At 52.7% G+C, this 19,761-nt stretch overlaps 6 protein-coding genes across 6 annotated transcripts; 2 read left to right on the top strand and 4 right to left on the bottom strand.

Moving 5' to 3' along the window:
- Nucleotides 1-204: 204 nt before the first annotated feature.
- Nucleotides 205-1,245, bottom strand: N7498_003946 (ER lumen protein-retaining receptor; the record flags this gene model as incomplete). The annotated part of the gene is made up of 3 exons (XM_058451008.1): nt 205-729; nt 778-1,082; nt 1,149-1,245. The coding sequence occupies 3 exons, from the start codon at nt 1,243-1,245 to the stop codon at nt 205-207; spliced, it is 927 nt and encodes a 308-aa protein (XP_058310470.1).
- A 2,182-nt stretch (nt 1,246-3,427) lies between these two features.
- On the top strand, nt 3,428-4,759 carry N7498_003945 (SANT/Myb-like DNA-binding domain-containing protein; the record flags this gene model as incomplete). The annotated part of the gene is made up of 6 exons (XM_058451007.1): nt 3,428-3,495; nt 3,926-4,319; nt 4,393-4,440; nt 4,496-4,528; nt 4,585-4,668; nt 4,718-4,759. 6 exons carry the CDS (start codon nt 3,428-3,430, stop codon nt 4,757-4,759), a joined length of 669 nt encoding a protein of 222 aa, XP_058310469.1.
- An 880-nt stretch (nt 4,760-5,639) lies between these two features.
- N7498_003944 (purine-cytosine permease family protein) lies at nt 5,640-7,505 on the top strand (the record flags this gene model as incomplete). The annotated part of the gene is made up of 6 exons (XM_058451006.1): nt 5,640-6,101; nt 6,155-6,305; nt 6,364-6,436; nt 6,487-6,600; nt 6,653-7,358; nt 7,422-7,505. The coding sequence occupies 6 exons, from the start codon at nt 5,640-5,642 to the stop codon at nt 7,503-7,505; spliced, it is 1,590 nt and encodes a 529-aa protein (XP_058310468.1).
- A 571-nt stretch (nt 7,506-8,076) lies between these two features.
- cox5b (cytochrome c oxidase subunit IV) lies at nt 8,077-9,261 on the bottom strand (the record flags this gene model as incomplete). Its single annotated transcript, XM_058451005.1, has 6 exons — nt 8,077-8,165; nt 8,223-8,313; nt 8,369-8,469; nt 8,569-8,727; nt 8,958-9,011; nt 9,165-9,261. The coding sequence occupies 6 exons, from the start codon at nt 9,259-9,261 to the stop codon at nt 8,077-8,079; spliced, it is 591 nt and encodes a 196-aa protein (XP_058310467.1).
- A 311-nt stretch (nt 9,262-9,572) lies between these two features.
- Nucleotides 9,573-10,612, bottom strand: N7498_003942 (SANT/Myb-like DNA-binding domain-containing protein; the record flags this gene model as incomplete). Its single annotated transcript, XM_058451004.1, has 2 exons — nt 9,573-9,695; nt 9,758-10,612. 2 exons carry the CDS (start codon nt 10,610-10,612, stop codon nt 9,573-9,575), a joined length of 978 nt encoding a protein of 325 aa, XP_058310466.1.
- Nucleotides 10,613-12,419: 1,807 nt separating this feature from the next.
- prp8 (U4/U6-U5 snRNP complex subunit PRP8) lies at nt 12,420-19,540 on the bottom strand (the record flags this gene model as incomplete). The annotated part of the gene is made up of 2 exons (XM_058451003.1): nt 12,420-14,904; nt 14,970-19,540. 2 exons carry the CDS (start codon nt 19,538-19,540, stop codon nt 12,420-12,422), a joined length of 7,056 nt encoding a protein of 2,351 aa, XP_058310465.1.
- Nucleotides 19,541-19,761: the final 221 nt, after the last annotated feature.

The following is a 19,761-nucleotide window of genomic DNA, read 5'->3' as shown; positions in this document are numbered from 1 at the left end:
TTTGAAAGTATAACAACTTGACAATCTGTGGATCGTCCAGGATCCACACCGATTGTCTGTTCATGCGCTCTTCTCTCTGAAATGGATTCCATTGCGCACCTGTCCGACCTTTCGGGGTTTTCTTCGCCGAACACCTCCATTTCCTGTGGGGTTATGCGTCGTCAATCACCCAACTGTACGGCCATCGCGCGCGCCAAATAGTCCTCATCTAGCTTCCCGATCACTTTCGAGTTCGTCGGCATCGTGGTGCTGGTCCTGGTGGTCCAGGGTATCATCGGCCGCGATTGAAATGCCTCGGGGCCCCCACCGGTTGTTGCTCGGGCGGCCGTCCACGCCTTCTTCGTCATCGCGCAGGTTCTGCTCCTCGTCGGCCGAGGTGCGTCGGGCACGGAAGTTCACTACGCGGTTCACCAGCCAGCTCTTGCTGAAATCCTCCGAGTCCACGACGCCGCCGTTACGCAGCTTCACCCGCTGACGGGAGTAGTACACCCAGGCAAAGTCCAGGTAAAAGGCGGTTTGTACGATACCGAAGATAAAGGCGATCGGATCCCAAAAGTGTTCACTGCCAAAGCCGCGCACCAACCAGTTCAGAATGTAGAATGCTCGGTAGGAGCCCAAGGTCAGAAGGTAGTAGGAGTCGATCACGGTAGGAACGGTGGTCTGACGAAGAAGCAGTAGCTGTGGCAGCACGCACACGGATTCGAGGATGATTGAGAAGGCCCAGCAGATCTAAAGGTCGATTAGCAAAGCTCTGAAATGACGGTCGATTGCCCGTACCTCCAGGAACCAGTGAGTCGGCCAGTCCTTTGTGATGGTCATCATGAGCGGTGCCATTACAAGGGACCCAATCACTGAGTAGATTCCAAACTTCCATGCTCTCTCCCTCTCTCGGGTCCGCGGGTAGATCTTCATCATGATGAACACAAGATAGAAGGAAGAGGTCAGGTAAAAGAACTTGAAGCTGAGGTTCCATAGCGCGCCAAAGCCTCCATGTTTGATATCCCAAGAGCGCCACTCAAGTAGATCCAAGTAGCGAAATATGAATACAACTCCATAAAGCAGCTGCGTGAGGAGCGAAACACCTACAGAGAGCAGCGTATTAGCCATAGCTACCTCAAGACTCAGACCAGTCTGATATTAGAACTTACCCTCGGCGCTCTTGTTTCTATGCATCGCCCAGATCAGGACACATATCGAAGCGAGATGGGACACATCGCCCAGAACGCGAAAGAGGTTAAATGTCATGGCAGAAGTGAGTGGCGGGTCGAGCTTGCGGGAAAGATAAATGTCGGGACTGATCCGAGGTCGATCAGCCAGTGCTCAGTGCAGGTCCAGCGGCATTGAGATCACAAGTGAGATAGTGGCGTCGGCTCCAACCCTTGACGTCTGAGCTGTGACTCTGAGCTCGGGAAGCAAAGGGAGCTCTATTATCAGCACAAGCTTGGGCCGCGTGTCCTCACGTGAGGTCTGACGTCAGCCGGGGTAGCCCGTCCGGGGAGAGTGTATTCGTCGATCGATGGGGGGAACTTTAATTTTTGAGTGGTAATTCTCATGGGTGCCTAATGATGTTATAGGTCCTTTTGCCCTTGCGCTATCGAGAGTCGTATCCCTATCCCGCAGTGGGGAGCAAGTACTGTTGACTAGTTGCAAGGCATCTAGATACATATCCAGGCGGTGGAGACTCGCATTGCAAAGAGAGACTGATTTGAGCTCATTATTCAGAATACAATCATCCGAGAATAAGAGTTACAGGTGTCTAATTGACAATTTCACGATACAAGAGTCGAGACGTTGAGCCTTTTAAGATCATGATGTCCCTTGTGGCGATTGGATCTAAGGTTCATCATGACGTATGTCGATCATAACATTGTACGACTCAGAACTTCGTAATCCTTCAGAGCTGTGATCATAGTTCAACGGCTATCGTATTAAGCTCTAGTAGTCCTTGATTCTATCGCCAAAAGGCAACGCGCGTCCGAGGCTGATCAAGCACCTACTTGCTACAGCACGTGGGGTGACCAGGTCCGGTGGGAATACCCCACATGTCGAATGTGCAGATTAGTGCTCGAAGTTAAATTAGAGAAAGACCAGAGCCACTGGCCCATAGAGCTCGTTTCATGTCATAGACAGATCTGTACAGGGTTCGATTTAGAGCTCCCACTCGAACACACGACCCCGGCCGTATCTGAATTGATTGATACGATGGATCATGAGGATAAATATGTATGATCCATCCCGGCGGCGCCTGTGATGCTCGTGAGTCCCTCCATCATCCTGCAGACGCTGCCGGCCATATTGGCTTGACAGAATGCAAGAGCCTGGAATCATCCGAACGAGTGGATATGATGGCTCCAGCCACCCACCATCAATTGGCAATTTGACGAGAACTATCGCTTTCACTGTTCTATATCCCCTCCTTGACGATAGATCTCATTCGGCCATTGTGCGGGAGGCCATAGCGGGGACAGCCTTATCTCTTGAATATACACGAGCTGCTACCCCGCCCATTGAACTTAGCCTTAGGGCCCGGGGCTGGGATCATGACGCCCACGCGATACAAAGGCACGTATTGTTTCGAGAGGAGAGAGGGGTTGGGGTTCTGGAGCAGTGGCTACATGCTCAACCCGTAGCTTGATTTAGTCCGCCAGGTCTCGGGTTGGACGGAGAGGGTGAAGTGATCTCTGGAGATTGAAGTTGAATGAAGGGTGCGGCTCGCGCCATCGGATACGATTTCGCAACGATCAAGTTCTCCGGGGCCTCATTCGCCGGGTATTGGGCGTTTCGTTGTCATCCTCGTACGGGTTGTGAGAGTTCGCGGGTCATCGGATTCTAGAACAGGCCACTCGCGGGCGTGGTCGGCCCAAATGTCTCATGGAAGCTGCCGGACCTGCCCATCATGCTTGTGCATACCTCGTCGCCGGCCGAATTGGCGTTCAGCACGAGCCATTCGTGACAGGGCTCCCGCCCATCGGTTCCTAGACCTGGGATCAAGGACGAAATGGAATACACCGGAGACAATGGAGTGAGAGTCCGGCTGACGATGGTACGTGGTATATAGTATCGTATAGAAATGATTGGGGAGGTGCAAGGTGAAATGTGAGAATGAAAGGTTGACGGTCTAGAACCAACGCGCGATGGGAGAGGGCTCTCTCCACATCCCCATCGATCATCCCGATATTTATCTGATATTTATCGTTCAAAACAGAATAAAACTACCAACGAATAGACATCGAAACAAAACAAAAGGCGGCCACGCGTAGATAGCGCCCCCGAAAAAGCGTGTGCTATTATTACCTGCCGACGTTGTGATATGAGGTGACTCCATCCCCGCTCACTTTCCTTCCCTTCCTCCTCTTTTCCTTCTCTTGTAACCTTCGTCCCTCCAGTTCCACCGTTGTCAACCCCCTCGTCTCTCTCTTCCAGCCTCATGTTCTCCCCGTATTCGGAAGAATTCGAGGTCCCCGATTCGACTCTTCGACCATGCGATTTTGATCTGTGAGCCCAACTCCCTCTCCCAGACCGTCCCCACCCCCCATAGGAGCTAAACACTCCGGTCGCCTCGACCCTGCGCGCTGGTCCATCTGATCTCTTTGGTTCCTCTTACCTCTCCTGATCCTTCCCCTTGCCCCCAATACCTCTGCCTAGGATGCGCCTGTGTCATCGTCTCTCGGTGTAACGAAGCCCACTTTCTTAGAAGTTGACCAAGGCGCGCCTGTAGCAGATCTGCTAACCCCCTACGTGACCTGTGTGTATGTACAGATGAATCGACGTGTGATTGTGTGCCTCTTTCACCATGTCGTAAGTCCCTCGTCTATGATCTTCCAGGGGGAGGGAGACTTCGGCATCGGCACTTTGCGTCGCGTTTCGTTCATTTCAGCCTTTGACTTGATCTCTCATGCTGACAGCCTCACCTTTCTCTTTCTAGCTCCCCTCCCACATCCAAGCGGATCAAGACTTCGGCCTCAACGAGTGCCCCGTCTCATCTGCTTGCTCAACAACAGCAGATCAATCCTTTTCATCGGGTGCCGACCTTTGAAGGCATCCCGATTCCTACCGCACCCATCCCCCAACAGCAACCCCAGCAGACTTCCTCAACGTCGCGCAAACGTCCCTCGTCCCCTACGGTGGGATCCTCCACGATGATGGCCGCTCCGATGCCCACTCCGGGCACGATCGAAGGTGACCCCAGTGCCATGCCGCCCACCGTCGAAGCCACACCCAAAAAGAAGGGTCGCACCAATACCCCATGGACTGCAGAGGAGGAGCAAAGGCTTAAGACCATGCGCGATGCCGGCCGTAGCTGGAGCGAGATCGCAAAGGTGAGCGCGACTTGTTGATTCGCCCCGCGTCGCTGTATTGTGGCTGACCCGTGTCTCTCTTGACGCGTCGCAGACTTTCCCCACGCGCACCGAGGGCAGTGTGAAGAAGCACTGGTACAAGGTATATCCTGGTTTACTCTATAGGGACTATGAACATTTACTTACCTACCCATTAGGACATGCATTACGCTGAGTTTGGCGAAGAAGAGGTATGATCTCCGCGCAGTCCGAACTTGAAGTCTAATGCTGACTGACTCGCGCACAGTCCATAAAGCTTCGTGATGCGATCAAGGAGTACGAGGCGAATAAGTGGAAGGTCATCGGCCAGAAAGTTGGCAAGCCGGCTAAGGTGAGTTCCGACTCTACATACTTGAAGACTCCCGTTCTAACTCTGGCAGGCCTGTGAACAATATGCCAAAGAGCACTTCAAGAATCTTTGAAGATCTGATGACCGTTGATGAAGTGATGAATTCCCACGCATCTTTTCACGAATTTGGCATTTTCCTCCCGGATTCTGCAATTCCATAGCGATGCAAGTGTCATCAATGGCCGACGGGGGCCCTTGGTTTTACAAGGCAGATGGAGTTGGTGATCTGGTTTCTTTTGTTTTCTTGGACTTTTCTTTCTCGACCGACTACCTCTGATGTTACGCGACCCGGTTCATTGTTTTCGTACGTGGGCGTTTTGCCTCTCAGGAGCCAGTGATATGGGCTTTTTTTTTTTATTCAATCAATATTACATGATTCCCATTCCAGTAACTCAGTCGCACAGATCGTGATTACTGCACAGTAAGTATAAAACGGCGAATCGCCGACGGCGCGGAGGCGGAAAACCGCCGATAAGGCGGGCCATCATTTTTTTCCCCGCGGAGACTTTGCCATCTATTCTCTCCACACCTTATCAAACTTTGCAATTGCAAAACCAACGCCTTCATACTAAAGGCCTGCCTTGGCCAGAGACTCGCTTCAACTAGCTCATTGTCCAGGTACTTGCGATCTTCCATCTCCCACCACCATCGCCGTTGCTCACACTGGTTGCTTCATAGTGACTCATCTAGGGACGCAGACTTCTACAGCGGCCCTGAAAAAGCTCAAGTACAGACCCCGCACCTCCCAGGGCTACCATGAAGACAAGTAGTGCGGTATTGTCTAACGATCAAGGTACACCTCAATTGAGCTGCATGAAGACCGGTGTTCGGCTGCCCGCCGTTCTGAGATCATACGGTTAAACTTGATCTGGATAATTCCAGCGAAAGGACTTATGCGCTCTTCCCCCATTTTATCTTGCCATACAATCTCACATATTTACAGGCCACGCAGAATGGCTCCGGAAAATGAATTCGCCACCATAGCGGTGCGCACCGAGAAAGACGAGTCTCAACCACAACCCGACCAACACGTTGTATACGAGAATAAAAATGACGCTACCTACCCACCCGAGACCAAGAATCGTCGGAACCCGATTGGTTCGCGCGTGGGTTCGCTGCTTAGGGCTTTCGAGCAGCAGCTCATCGAGTATAATCTGGAGGCGCGAGGCATTGAGCGAGTTGCTGCGGATGAGCGCATGAAGCGTTTGTCCTGGGTGTCGTATCTGCAGGCGTTTTTGCTCTGGGTGTCGATCAATCTTGCGGCCAACAATATTACACTCGGGATGCTGGGTCCTGCTGTGTATAGCCTCAGCTTTAAGGACGCGTCGATCTGTGCTGTTTTTGGTTGCTTTATTGGTTCTCTGGTTGCTTCGTGGATGGCTACCTGGGGACCTGTTTCGGGTATCCGGACTATGGTGAGTGTCATATTGAGATGGATTTGGAGGTATCCAAGCTGACGAGTGTTAAGGCATTTGGTCGCTATTCGATGGGCTGGTGGCCCAGCAAGATTATTGTCCTGCTGAATCTTATTCAGATGATTGGATACTGCTTGATTGACTGCGTCGTAGGCGGACAAATCCTCTCTGCAGTCTCGCCAGGAGGCATGTCCGTTGCCGTGGGTATGTGACAAATGCAAATCGCAGGAATGGTGGATTGTCGCTGACCATATATCGACAGGCATCGTGATCATCGCAGTCATAAGTTGGGTAGTGGCCACCTTTGGCATCCAAGTTTTCCACTACTACGAACGGTCAGTATATGCCTTATCATCAAGAATTTCTGCCCCTAACACCTCTATAGATTTGCATTCGTCCCCCAGCTGATCGTCGTCTGCATCCTGTTCGGTGTATCGTCAACGAAATTCGACCTACAGACAGTCTCCCTAGGTGACCCTCGCACGGTAGCCGGTAACAGGTCAGTCTCCCAGAAAGAAAGTCACTCGAGTATACCCCTAACACATCTTTAGGCTATCATTCTTCTCCATCTGCCTCAGCGCAGCAATCACCTATGCCCCTCTAGCCGCAGACTTTTTCGTCTACTACCCAGAGCACACATCCCGCCTCACAATCTTCAGCCTCACCCTACTCGGCCTCGTCTTGTCCTTCACCATGGCTATAATCTGCGGCATCGGGCTCGCCTCCGGCATATCCGCATACCCCGAGTACGCTGCGGCCTATGCCGTTGGCCAAGGCGCCCTCATCGTCGAAGGCTTCGGACCCCTCCACGGCTTCGGCAAATTCTGCTCTGTCATTGTCGCCCTTGGCCTCATTGCCAACACAGTGGCACCAACCTACTCCTCCGGTGTTGACTTCCAGATCCTAGGCCGCTACGCAGAAAAAGTCCCCCGCGTTATCTGGAATACAGTGGGCGTGATTATTTTCACCGTCTGTGCCCTTGTCGGCCGCAGCCATCTCTCTGAGATCTTTACTAATTTCCTCGCTTTGATGGGCTACTGGGTTGCTATCTGGTTTGCTATCATCATTGAGGAGTTTGGTATCTTCCGTTGGCGTAGTGGGTATAACTGGACTGCGTGGCGCGATCCGTCTAAGCTGCCTATTGGTATCGCTGCTTTTATTGCGTTTGTTATTGGCTGGGTTGGTGCTATCATGTGCATGGCTCAGGTGTGGTATATCGGTCCGTTTGCGAAGATGGTTGGCGCGTATGGTGCTGATGTAAGAGTTTTCTCATTACAACCCTGTGTTTGTGGATGGCAGACTGACGTTTTTCTTCTCTAGATGGGCAACTATGTTGGTTTCTCCTGGGCTGCGGTTTTCTACCCTCCCTTGAGGTACTTGGAGCTGCGCTTCGTGGGCCGCTAGTGCAGTCTTATGTCTGAATTGCAGTCTGCTCTGCTTATCTGGCAGGTCCGTTACTCTCTGGCTTATATTCAACATGACGTCTTATTCGCGGGGGGGGAATATTGCTTCCGAGGTCCCTGGTCAAGATTAGTTGCTTAATTGCATACAAGCGGTTAATAGATATTTGAAAAAGTTAATTGCATGAACATTGCTTCCTCCATTGCCAGCAAGAAGTATAACAAGATCTGCTTTTGACGAGATATCGTCTACCTAGTCGTGCTGATCATAACCGAGGTATCCGAGCCTGGAACCAACGCAGAGAAGCTTCGAATATCTTTCATCGCCTAGACTTCGTCGGAATTTCCAGACGAAGATGCTTACAATTACCTGGTCATGGTATCACGCCATCATCAAAATGCTCGAACCTTGGAATAGAATTATGATCAAAAGTACACCCCCAGCACTCTCATTTTCATCCACTAGAGAACTATTCTACAAAAGAGACAGACAGAGACAAGAACAGCTACAGATACACGGACTTGCACGCCAAAGGGCCGTTTATACTGTATCGGGAATCTTCGGAGCCACAGATTTACCGGTACCAGTAATCAGGCTTGACGTAGTCGGCGAAGGTCTTGGGCTCCTCGTGAGGGGGGTGGTGGTGACCGTGGTCGTGGTCGTCTTTAATAAGATGTTAGTTCGACATCACCTCATAATAAATGGGAATTTAAAACATACGGGAGTTAGGGTCCTCCTCGGGTCCAACGTAGTTCAGCTTGACGACGTTGCCGCACTCGTTGCAGCGCTCAATGGGGCGCTCGCGGGATACCTGGTTCATCAAATTAGCATTTGCGATTCTCGATTGGAGCATCGGTGCGACGTACCGTCAGCCAGTTAACCTGGTGGGAGTCTACGGGGTAGCCAGTGCAACCGGCGTACTGCTCATCACCGGCACCGCTGACAATGATGGGGTTCTCGAGGGTTCCTATAAGAAATCATCCATTAGCTCTCGGCCTTCAATTACTGCCGCGCTAGTGCTGACAGCACGTGGGGAGTGCGCGCAACGAAGATAAAGCCAACATACCCTTGCGGGAGGCATCCAGGGGACGCATGTCGAAGATGTCGATACCCTGCATCTTTCCGATAAGCTCGAGACGTTCGAGACCGGTGGCCTGGATGTAGTCGGTAGGAACGGTACCGGGCTTGGCACCCGGGGGAATCAGGTCGTCCTCATTCTTGATCTCTGCGGTCATGGAAGACAGAAGAATCAGCGCTGCACTCTTCGGATAGGAATTTATGATCGACTCGCGCGTGTTGTGACTCGACTCGGGTGGGCCCACGATCCATGTGCCTGACATCGTATGCGGTCCAATTACACATGATGCAGATGACAGTAGATTCAATGGGTCTTCCCCTTCCACCGAGAGCACAGACGGAGCGATTGGTCGTGGGTGGCGGACAAGGTGTACTAACCGTCGAAGGACAAGGTCTTGCCTTCATCCTTGGGGGCCCACTTCTTCTCGTTGCCTATTGAGCGACATATCTCGTTAGCTGCTGGTCATAGAAGATAATCCGATGTCTGTTTGCCGGATAAACAGTGCCAAATGCCAATTGAGTCGGGTGGGACGTGGGTTGGCGAAGGTCGGAGGAGGTCGGATCAGGCCACTGGGGGGAACATACTGCGCACGATGGACGAGGAGAACGGGCGCTGAGCAAGAGTGAAAGCGCGGGCAGGAGAGCGCCGCGCGAAGGCGGAGGCGGTACGCTGTAGGAACATTGTCCAGGTAGAGCTGGTGAAATGTGGTGGAGGGGGTTTGGGGATGGGGAGAGATTCTGAGATGAAGGTTGGGTGAGTTTGAAGCCGGTGGACCGGGCTTTTGATGCCTGAGAAACGAGGAAGCAACAAGCTGTCCGTGTAAGGAATGACTCGGCTCCGATTGGCTCCGGACTTCGGCGGACCGTTCAGACCAAATATGCAGGGCCGCATTCGGAATATAGGGTTCAGGGCTTGCCTTGGAAGTATAGAAAGTCTAGGAGATGTATAACGAGGGTATCTAATCTCACACTAAGTCATAAATACAAAAGAACTCATTCAAAATGGCTCGCCTGCTCTTTACACGCCGCTGGAGTGAACCCGTTGCCAACCTTTCCGGAAATGATGCGCCATCGATCAGTCTCATACTCCTCCATTGCGCGATGAAGCCGGTGCACCTGGTCATCGGTTAGGGTAGAACGAATCTCAGTAGATGTGAGCAAGAAATGGGGTAGCTCACCATTTCATCCGTCCATACCACATCCTTGGCCTTCAACTTTGTGCAGTATCGGACTTGCAGAGTACCACTTGTCCTGCCCGGGAAGAAGTCCGCGATCTGTTTCCAGGTCAAGTTCTTGTCCTCCTTGAGGTCCAACAGCAATGCATCTTCCTCTGGAGTAAACTTGAGCTTCGGACCGCGGGGCCTCGGCGCTGGTTCGGGCATTCCAGGTTGACCCACGACGCTGGGTGGTCCTGACAATGGGGGCGAGTTGGGATCCAGGCCATGGCCGCCTGTCTGCAGGAGGGCCTGTGGAGGGAGACCGTGGTGGTGATGGCTCTGTGGAATGGGCAGAGAAATAGGCGAAGGGAACTCGTGACCCGAAGACGGGTGACGAACCGAGGACTCGCTGTGCACCGGGTATAAAATCTTTGGAGGTTCTACTGCAGAAACGGAGGAGCCACCAGCAGACAATGGAGGCAGAGATTGGCGGATTCCAACATTGCGATCGATGTCACTGCCAATATCTTCTTCGTTTCCGGATCGGGACCGTTTCCTGCTTGCTTGCGGAGTCGCTATCTTGTAGCCATAGTGCGGTGGTAGCTGATGCGGGAGCATCTGATGCGCGGTGACATAGCCCGATTGAGGGTCATTGTGGCCCCCCACCTGAGAGACAGTACGAGGCAGTACCGCCAGCGGGTGTGTGCCAAAAGAAAGAAGAGTGTTTGCAGTGGGAAAGGGAGGCCCGCTCATCAGCTTGGAGCGCAGCTGCGACTGAGGCGAACCGAACACAATCAAATCATGATCATCAGGCTTTTCCGGAGAAGTATAGTGAATTGCAAAGCCTCGATACGGATCTGAGAGTATCACGGACATGCATTGACACGGCCAGGAAAGCCCCGGCTGGCTGTTCTGCTAAAAGAGGACGACCCGAAACCGAAGAGCAAGGTATCGCTCCCGAAATTGGGACCAACGGCAGCTCGGGATTCCACTGTCACATAAGAATGGCAATATACGACAAGGTTTCGAGGGAAAACAGAGGCAAACCGAACTGAGCAAGATCAAATGGAGGGGGCAAAGAACAAGGTATTCCCGAGGTCAAAGGGGCGTAGTGACTGGGAGCCCAATGGAAAAATAATAGCATAAGGTAGCATACAAGGGGGCAAAGTTCAGATCTCGTCACACAAGCGAAGAGACGCAGCCGCGGAGATGGCCCTCTATAAGTTCCTCACCGAGGACCATCTTCGTCCGGAGGTTTGCATCAGCCCGTGTGAAAGGGAGTCTGTGCCGAAGCTCATCAGCTGGATCGTGCATCGCCAGGGATGGTTTCGCGGGATTCAAGTGGAGAGGGAGACGACTGATTGCTGCGAATAGGGGATTGATTGGCCGTCGTAGTCCTTTCAGTACATCGTCCCCAAAGCGCGCGCTTTTGCGTCTTTCTACCAATAACTGATTCCATCGCCCTAATAAAACCGTGGTACTATAAGGAAGGGATCCCCACCTACCGTGATTCCCAACTTGATGAAAAAGCAGAGAGCAACAGGCCACAGACGAAGCGAGTATCGGAAGACTCCCCGGCAGGAACCGAGAAACGCCCGTCAGATTGGCATCGGGGACATGCGGACGCACTGACAGGGGGGTTTATACGTCGGGTGCAAGGTCTCCGTCTGGCCCCTCGGGCAATGGCTTCCCTCCAGGGTTAGGCAAAGAAGCAATCAGGTCAACTATCGCCCGATCGACCGAATGCCAAGGAGATGCGAGAAGCAATCACAAATGCACCAGAGAACCCCGATGGCGGGGATTGAAACAATCAATGTCACTTGCACGTGGCGCACAGGCTTCTTTCCTGACTCGACTTTCCTTGACAGCAGCGTTCGTCGCAGTGGAGCTCAGGATCCAACCACATCATGGCGTTTATTTTCACTGGGCTTCCTTTCGGATAGTGTGCTGGGATCCAAGTCATGAACCCTGGCAATTCGGGAACTAATGCGTCCCTCGACACATCACCCGAGTAAAATGGTGTGTTTCATCCAAAGGCAAGTGGGGGTGTGAAAGGGAGATTGAGGATGAAGAAATTGCCGGGTTTGTTTAGGTGCATACGGCTTTGTCCCGCATGTTAGTGATGACCGGATTGACAAGGGATCAAAAGCAGCCTAATCTCGGGCAGGATTCAATAGTCTGGTTGGGACACGGGTGACAGGATGCATGGCGACGTTGACGTTGCCCCTCCATGGCCCTTTTCGAGACGGTCAACGCATACCAAGCTCGAGGGTCGGGCCTCCGTGGCGTATGGCCGATGACCTCCGTTTCATCCCTGTTAAAAGCGCGCAATCAGGTCACCGTGGTGTCTTCGGAAGTCAAGGAACCTTCCTCGTTCTCGTCGATAACCTTGAACCATGGTTAAGGCGATCTGTGACTTCGCAGATCGGCTGAATCTGAAATCATCCTTGAAAACCAATGTAATGCATTCGGCCTAAGAAAGATGAGGAAATAGGCCATACTAAATACAAAGAACAAGTGCTAACATCCAATAACGCACTGCTTTTCCGAACTCGGTCCTCGCTTCAATACATGAAATTATGATTGTCGTGATACAAGAGAAAGGGAGTAAAAATAACATAAGAATACAAGACGCCCGGAGAGAGAACACCGAAGTATGGCTTTGCAAAACGCCCACTTTCCCTTACTCAAAGTTATCCGACCGATCAACCCAGATATCCTCCAACTCGGCAAAGTTCTGGAAGTGCAGGGGGCGGTGCTGGTCATCGTAGAATCGAAGCGGGGTATCGATCTTGACGTAGATAGGCCTCTTCTCAACGCTGCCGAAGGAGCTACCCATGAAACTATAGTTCCAAAGGTTGTCCTCGGGAACCAAGAAGTAGCCGCGCACACGGTCACTGAGCAGCAGCTGACACTTCACACCCATGCTGGTAGAGAAGCCTTGGGGCTGGTCAGAGGACATGTCCTTGTTCTCAGCGCCCCATTTATACCCGTCCGGGGTCAGGCCCCAAGCGGCAAGCGACACGGATCCAGGAGTAAAGGAGACGGTCATGGTCACGGTCTTCTTGTCCCACGACGGGTGTGCGTTCATGAGACGAGCATGCTGCGTGACATCTGCCGCCGACATGTAGGGCGGCTCGTTGCCCGAGACCGTGTGGATGACACCCAGCGGCTCTAGGTTGTTCAGGTAGTCATGCTGAGGCAGCTGATGCGGCAGCTGGACATCCCGAGTGTTACCGACCTGCGGAACCATGACGATGGTGCGAACCTCCTTGACCTGGTCGTTGTCCGGCGGGGAGCTACCGTAGAGATACCCCGAAACCTGAACACGAAGATCAGCGATGGTGATGAATCGCTTCAGGACGTTCTTCGGCATGACGTAGGTGAACCCTTCGTCGCGGACATCATCCGAAGAAACATAGATGTTGTTGGATCTCGTCCGCAAGTTCGAGGTGGCAATCGCCCGAGTACGCCACTCGGTCTTCGATGCAAACGACTGCTGCTCGTACTGCGACGTTGTCGTGACGATGATATCCTCTCCTCGCACATTCTGAGTCTTGGTGGTAACGGCAGTGAGCTGCTTCTGCTCCTCCTGCTGCTTCTCGATCTCGGCCGCCTGCTGTCGCTGCAGCGAGGGTGCACTGATCTCCATACCCAGAATGATATCTCGCACTTCACTGCTGGTCAAACTCTGCACATTGACGTTGTTCTTCTTGCCGTAGTCATTCAAGATCAGATCACGCAGTTGCACTTCAACCTTGATCCAGTCTTCGTCAGAGAGAGATGGCCAGATGTGATGCTCCTGGGTGATCACGGTCTTGTCGGGCCGGAGAATGATCTTAGCCTTGTCAATGTTGACATGGAGAGCACGGAGGATCAGGATCAGACGAGAGAAGGCAGTATATGGGGAGATGGACTTCAACCACTCGTCGTACAGGTTGAAGAGAACCATCTGAGGCTCGGTGGCACGGAGAATCATATCCGCAAGCTTCTCGACCTTCATGGCAGCTTGGAAGGGCAGCTGAAGCTCGGAAGCACGAATAGAGATATTGGGGAAGTCAAGCAGATGGACCTCGAGAGGATCAAGAAGACCCTTGCGAGTGACAATAAGCTGCTTCGGTTGCTCTTCCACAGGCAGAGACCGAATGAGGGCTGCAACTTCTTCGGCTGTCTTCCACTTGGCCAACTGACCCAAACGCTTCTGACCAGCCCAGACGCTGGTGTGGATAATCTTCAGGAACAGCTGTCCAGTGCGGGGGTTGAAGATGAAGATGGCACCGTTGATGGGCTTGGTGGTCAAGTTACCCTCAAATGTCTTGTGGATGGTCACACGGTAGACATTGGTATCATCGATGAACAGCTGAATCTGCGGACTGAAAAGCTCGGAGTAGTTCTGCGAGTTGAGGAACTCCTGGTTGCTCTCGGAGGCGTACAGTTGCAGACCCTTGCGAATACGCTCACGCAAGACGTACAAGGCAGGGTTGGCCTTCATAATCTTGGCCATGGCCTGCTGGACCAGAGTCTTCAGACCCGGGAAGTATTGACCGTAGGAAGAGTACAGGTTGTATGAAAGATCGATACCGATCATTAAACCCGTTGCCGAGGGGTAGATACTCATGCTGTCCGTGGTGTAATCGAGGTACTTGGCACGAACATAACGTTCAATGTCGTGAGAATCGTAATCACCGTATCTCAATTGCACATCGAGCCAGAACTTGTTGGTCGTGGTAGGCTCGTAAGTATCCTTGGTGTCGAACAGCAGAGAAGGTCGAGTAACGTTCCACTTGTTGGTAGCGAAAAGAAGAATGTCTGCACAAGAACTGTTCATCTTGTACGACTTACGAGGGTGAATTGTCTCCTTCTGAACAGCCTCGATGCCAAGCTGCTCCAGTTCCTGGTCAAACACCTGACACAAGTCCATGACCACAGACTCGTGAATCTTCTGCCACAAGTGGGCACGGAAGATCTGAATCAGGGAAATCTTCAGAGTGGGGATCTTGCCGTGCAAGAAGATACCAGTCAGATCCAGCTGCACCTGGAAACCAACGTAAACGTTGGCACGGTTGATTGTCGGGGACCACCAAAGGGTAAATCGACGGTTAGGAATCTGATTCAAACCGGACCGCTGAGCGTTTGTGAGCTTCTTGAACTTCATTGACTCTTCGAATCTGTTTTGAGAGAAAAACGTTAGCTTTCAAGACGGGAATAAGTAGGGGATAAAAGGAGAACGAACCCGCTAGCTCTCTCCCAGAAGAGACCCTCCCAGGATGGGAAAGCTGTCGCCTTGAACAGGGTGTGTTCCAGAATAGTTTCAACACCACCCAGGGCTTGGATGACATCCGTCCGGTAAGCGTTCAGGTTCCACAATTTACCATCATGGCGCTGACTAGTCCACCAGAAGGGATTGCTCTTCATCAGCTGGTACTGCTTGAACTCAGCACGAAGACGGAAGCCCTTGTCGAAGCTGAGGGTACTGCGATCCTTTTGGAAGAGGGTGTTGATACGCGGAAGACCACGGTCCCAGCTGTCCTCGAGATCCTCCAGGGTTAGGCGGCGGTTCTGCTGCTGAGCCTCCATGCGCTTCTGGGAATATTCCATCCACACACGCTGAGAGTCGATGAACTCGGCCTCCCAGGGAATGATGTATCGGAAGATGTTCGGGATCAGGGTCTCCTCATCGTGAGACATACCCGCTCGGAAGTGGGTGATGCCGGTGTCCGTCTGCTTCGACCAGCGCTTGTCACTGGTGGGAATGAGGATGTGGGATCCTGAGATCATACCAAGACCTCCAAGCTCCTTCGGAGTGTAGAAGACAGCTGGAGGGAAACGGGACGGCATCTTGGAGTTCAAACCAATCTTGACACGGGTCTGGATCTTAGTCTCACACTTGACAATGGTGTCGAGGAGGTTGACGGTCGACACGGCGGCTTCGCGGTAGTAAGTGAAAAGAGCAATCAGCGCAGTGTTCCACTTGTTGGCGATTTTCGTGAATGTGGTTGATCCAGAAGACATGAGAATTTGTCGAATTCGGTTGTTGAACTTTTGGATGTCCTCCTCAGTGACCTGGAGGAAGGCATGAGCGGTACGCTCCTTCGACGAGTTGTCAACCAGAGACCAAACGCTATCCTTGACGGAGAACTCCTCGTTCTGGTTGCGAATCTTGGGAAGAATGCGGACTTCAAACCCACTCATGGAAAAGAGCAGGTTCGGGTTGTCCTTGCTGTACACGCTAGCGAACGTGTCGTCCCACTCGATGGTGGTGATGGACCGAGGGAGACGGTTCTTCATATCCCAGAACACAGCACGACCAAGATTGACATCGTGGCGCATCAAGCGCATTCGGCAGTCGCGAGGCCAGCACTTCTTATTCTTGTAGCCGATGACATTCTCGAAGTTGGGATCTGGGTTCTCTGTCAAAAATCGCTGGATCAGATCTCGGGATTCGTCGGCCTGGAAACGGTAAAACACCCAAATCTTGTCGACGTAGCGAGTGTAGAGACGGATGGGGTGTCTAGTCTCAGTAGCTCGGTCCCTGAACTGCAAGAAGTCATTGGGGCTCGCGGGCGGTCCAGCCATTTCGCTAGCTCGCTGCAAGCCGAGGAGCAGCAGATCGATCATCAAGCCATAGTACTGGAACACGAAGCCAGAGAACTGAAGGCCTCGGATCAGTCCATAACTATTGGTGTGGTTCATGTCCTTGTAGCTGAGCTGGACGTTGTTCTTGGAGGTGATGTAGTCGGCTAAGTTGTGGTCCATAATGAGGCGCAACATGCGGTTCAACAGAGTAAGATCCATCTTCTCATAGACCTTAGACAGCTCGGTCTCTATCATGACATTGGTCTCGCCATCGGCCGTTTCCCAAACGTTGGACAGGTTGTTGATACCCTGGGTCCACTTGTAAGTCAAAAGCGGCGGCACTTCGGAATCGGAGGGCTTGATCCAAGCAGGGAACAGGTGACGCTGCTCAGCCTGATACCAGAGGTACTGATCCAGGTAGGCGTCGGTGATCTTCTCGATGGGCTCGATGTCGTAGACGGGATTGATGTTGTTGTAGTTGTCGTTCATGTCGATCCCGACTTCCTTGAAAGCACGCTGAGTCAGAAGGAAACGCTTGATTCTTGCTAGAGTTGTCCCAGGAGAGTCATAAGCCTGCTCGATGAGAGCAAGTTCTTCTCGCTGACTCTGGTTCAAACGGCCCTTCACGGAGTAAGACTCGCGGAGACGCTCGAGAGCCAGGATAAGAATCTTGGTGTCATGCTTGTACGACACACTCGGGAAAGGAATAGGCGAAAACTTGCGAGACTCCAGCCAGTGGACCATGGTCGTGTAGATGGCGACGGCTTCCTCGGAGGAGACATAAGGACCATCCTTGAGATAGTTGTGTTGCCGTTCTTGCTCCGACTTGAGCCAGAGACGAGTGAGACGACCCAAGTTCTTCTTAGCCACGGTCTTGTCCACAGTTGCGCCACGACGGATTCGCTCTCGGTTGTAGTGGGCAACAGAAATCCACCAATCGGCCTTACTCTTAACGTACCGAAGAATGATGTTTTCGATAGGCGCCGGCAGACCAGGAACTTTCCAGGGAATGTTACTCTTCCAGCATCTCCATGCCTCGGACAAATGCTGCAGGACAACATTGACCTTGTTCTGCTTGATACCCTCGGGCATCATATCCATCAGATCGGCCATAACCGAAGCGCGGAGTTCCAGATCGAAGTGAGACTCCACACGCTGCTTGGTGACCGTCTTCGCGACACCCTTGCTGTGACGTCCTTCGAATTGACGAGAGAGCAAGTTTCCAAGCCATCTCTCAAGCAGAGGAATGATACCGCGCATGAAAAACAGCCATACTCGCCAGGCAGGGGCCCAGAAACCACAGCCAGGACCCTTACCGACGGGGCCAGAGTTGAACCGGTAGTAGATAAGATGCTTGAGATCCTTGCACGAGCGAATCTGGTGCATCAGCTTGTACTTGTAACGGTACATACCGGTAAGCTGACCAACGTGATTGAAGGCATACATAATGCCATCAGCCAATTGGAAGGCATCGATGTTACCCAGGCGATATTGGACCTGGGCGTCGACGATCAACTTGGTGAGGCGCAAGATTTCACGCATCAGGTGGAAAGCATTTCCAAAGCGGGACTTCTTCCGCTCCTTGGTAGTCAGGGTCTTAACCGGCTTCAAGTTGAAGTTGTAGTCGAGGTGCAGGTAGGTCAAATTCTTTCGGTGAATCAACAGGTTCAGCATGTTGAAACCCTGACGGCAGACCTGCAAACCGGCCTCCACCCAGTCAATAGTAGTCTGCTGGAAGAACTTGGTTGTCTTCAGAGTTCTCAACAGGTTCTGCTTGCTCTGGGCCTTTGATTTGCTCTTGTGCAACTCGTTGAGCACATATGTCTTGAGCAATTTCTGGTAGGACACCCGGACCTTGACAGGCTGACCCTGCGGGCAGTGCTCCAGATACCACTGCTTCACGAGCGGCACATCCTGAGCGCGAACCATCTTCCCGGATCGCTTGTCGAAGGGGTGAGGGGCCCACCACAGAGCGATGGCAGAAGCAGTGTCCTGAGTGTAAAGCTCCTCGTCATCAAAGAAAGGCTCAACCTCTCCAGGTAGCTCAAAGTCGTCCTCGTTATCAGGCCCAAAAATCTCATCCTCATGGCTGACGGTGATGTTCTTCGGTGCGACGGAACGAGAGGAAATCGGATTAATGACAGGGTCGAAATAGAAAGCGGGAAGGTTGGGGTCCTCGGTGCGGACGTAAACCACCTGAGGGTGGGAGTACCAGGCAAGCTTCACGCTGCGGGGAAGGGTATTATACAAGTGGGGGAAGGTGACCCGGTATTCGGTCCGAATCGGGGCACGGAAGATGATGCGATCGATCGCGTTGAACTCGCTGAAGTCCTCGTCGTTGGGGTCGATATCCTTGTACAACGGCTCGAAGCGGGGACCACCAGGGATCGCAACGTTGAGGGCCTTTGCAGTAAAGAAACTGTCGAGGTCGAACATGTGATGATAGTTCTGATCGACCACGTCGCTGAGGAGCTGATGGCTGAGACGGTGGAGGGTGGCCATCTGCGGCAACGACAGGTTCCAGCTCTTGTAACTCGGCCCATTAACATGAGGGGTATCTAGCAGGGGCCGGTGGTCGTAGAACCATTCGTAGACTGCCGCATCTTCCTCCTCGTCCAGCTCCATTTGGATGGGCTCCAGCGGCTCGACGTCCTCAATATTTTCCGACCACGAAAGAGGGGGTTCCTCATCATCGAACGGAGGGAAGCGCATGCGCTTGAAATGCCTTCGGTCACTCTTCTCGCGACGCATGCACATCCACATCGTGGCCCACTGGGCGTGGAAGACCGGCTCGATAACGCGGGGGGTCTCGTTGACGAGGGTCAAGCATCCGTTAACGTGGTACAACACCTTCACTTCTCTCGCGGACTCCCAGGGCATGGGCATGTTCTCCAAGAGCTTGAGGACTGCGTGCGGCATAAACTTCAAGGCGCCGAGATAGCTGCGCTTCTCGTTGGTGAACTTCTTCTGCGAGACATCGCCAATATCCTTCACAATCTTTCTTAGATGCTCCGGTGGCATGTCTGCCTTCTGAGTCTCGACAAATCCACCCTTGCGCTTCTCGCCGAATCGACTGCGCTGCGTGCGCAGCCATTCATGCTTTTTCTGCGCAAATTTTGCAACGTTCGGGTCGGCGGGCGGCTGGTAGCCAGGCGGCGGCGGCGCCATCGGCATGGACGGGGGAGCTGCGCCCCATCCCGGGGGAGGAGGAGGAGGCAAAGATGCCATGGTGGTGGTAGTTGATGGGGGTATCACCCACCCTCCCTAGACGTGAGTTGGGCTCAGAGTCGCGTCCGAATCACGTCAAGAACCATCGACTCGTTGGGTGGACGTGGTTGTAAGGAATAGAAGGATAGCGGGTGGTATACACGCGGGAGATTGAGCGTGCTAAGTGATGGAAAAGGGTCACCAACACCGGACACTTCGACACGCAAAGACGACTCCTGCGA

Source organism: Penicillium cinerascens (assembly GCF_028974065.1).
Source record: "Penicillium cinerascens strain IBT 15544 chromosome Unknown contig_24_segment0_segment0, whole genome shotgun sequence".
NCBI classification, from domain to species: Eukaryota; Fungi; Ascomycota; class Eurotiomycetes; order Eurotiales; family Aspergillaceae; genus Penicillium; species Penicillium cinerascens.
This window is presented reverse-complemented; position numbering and strand designations above follow the sequence as displayed.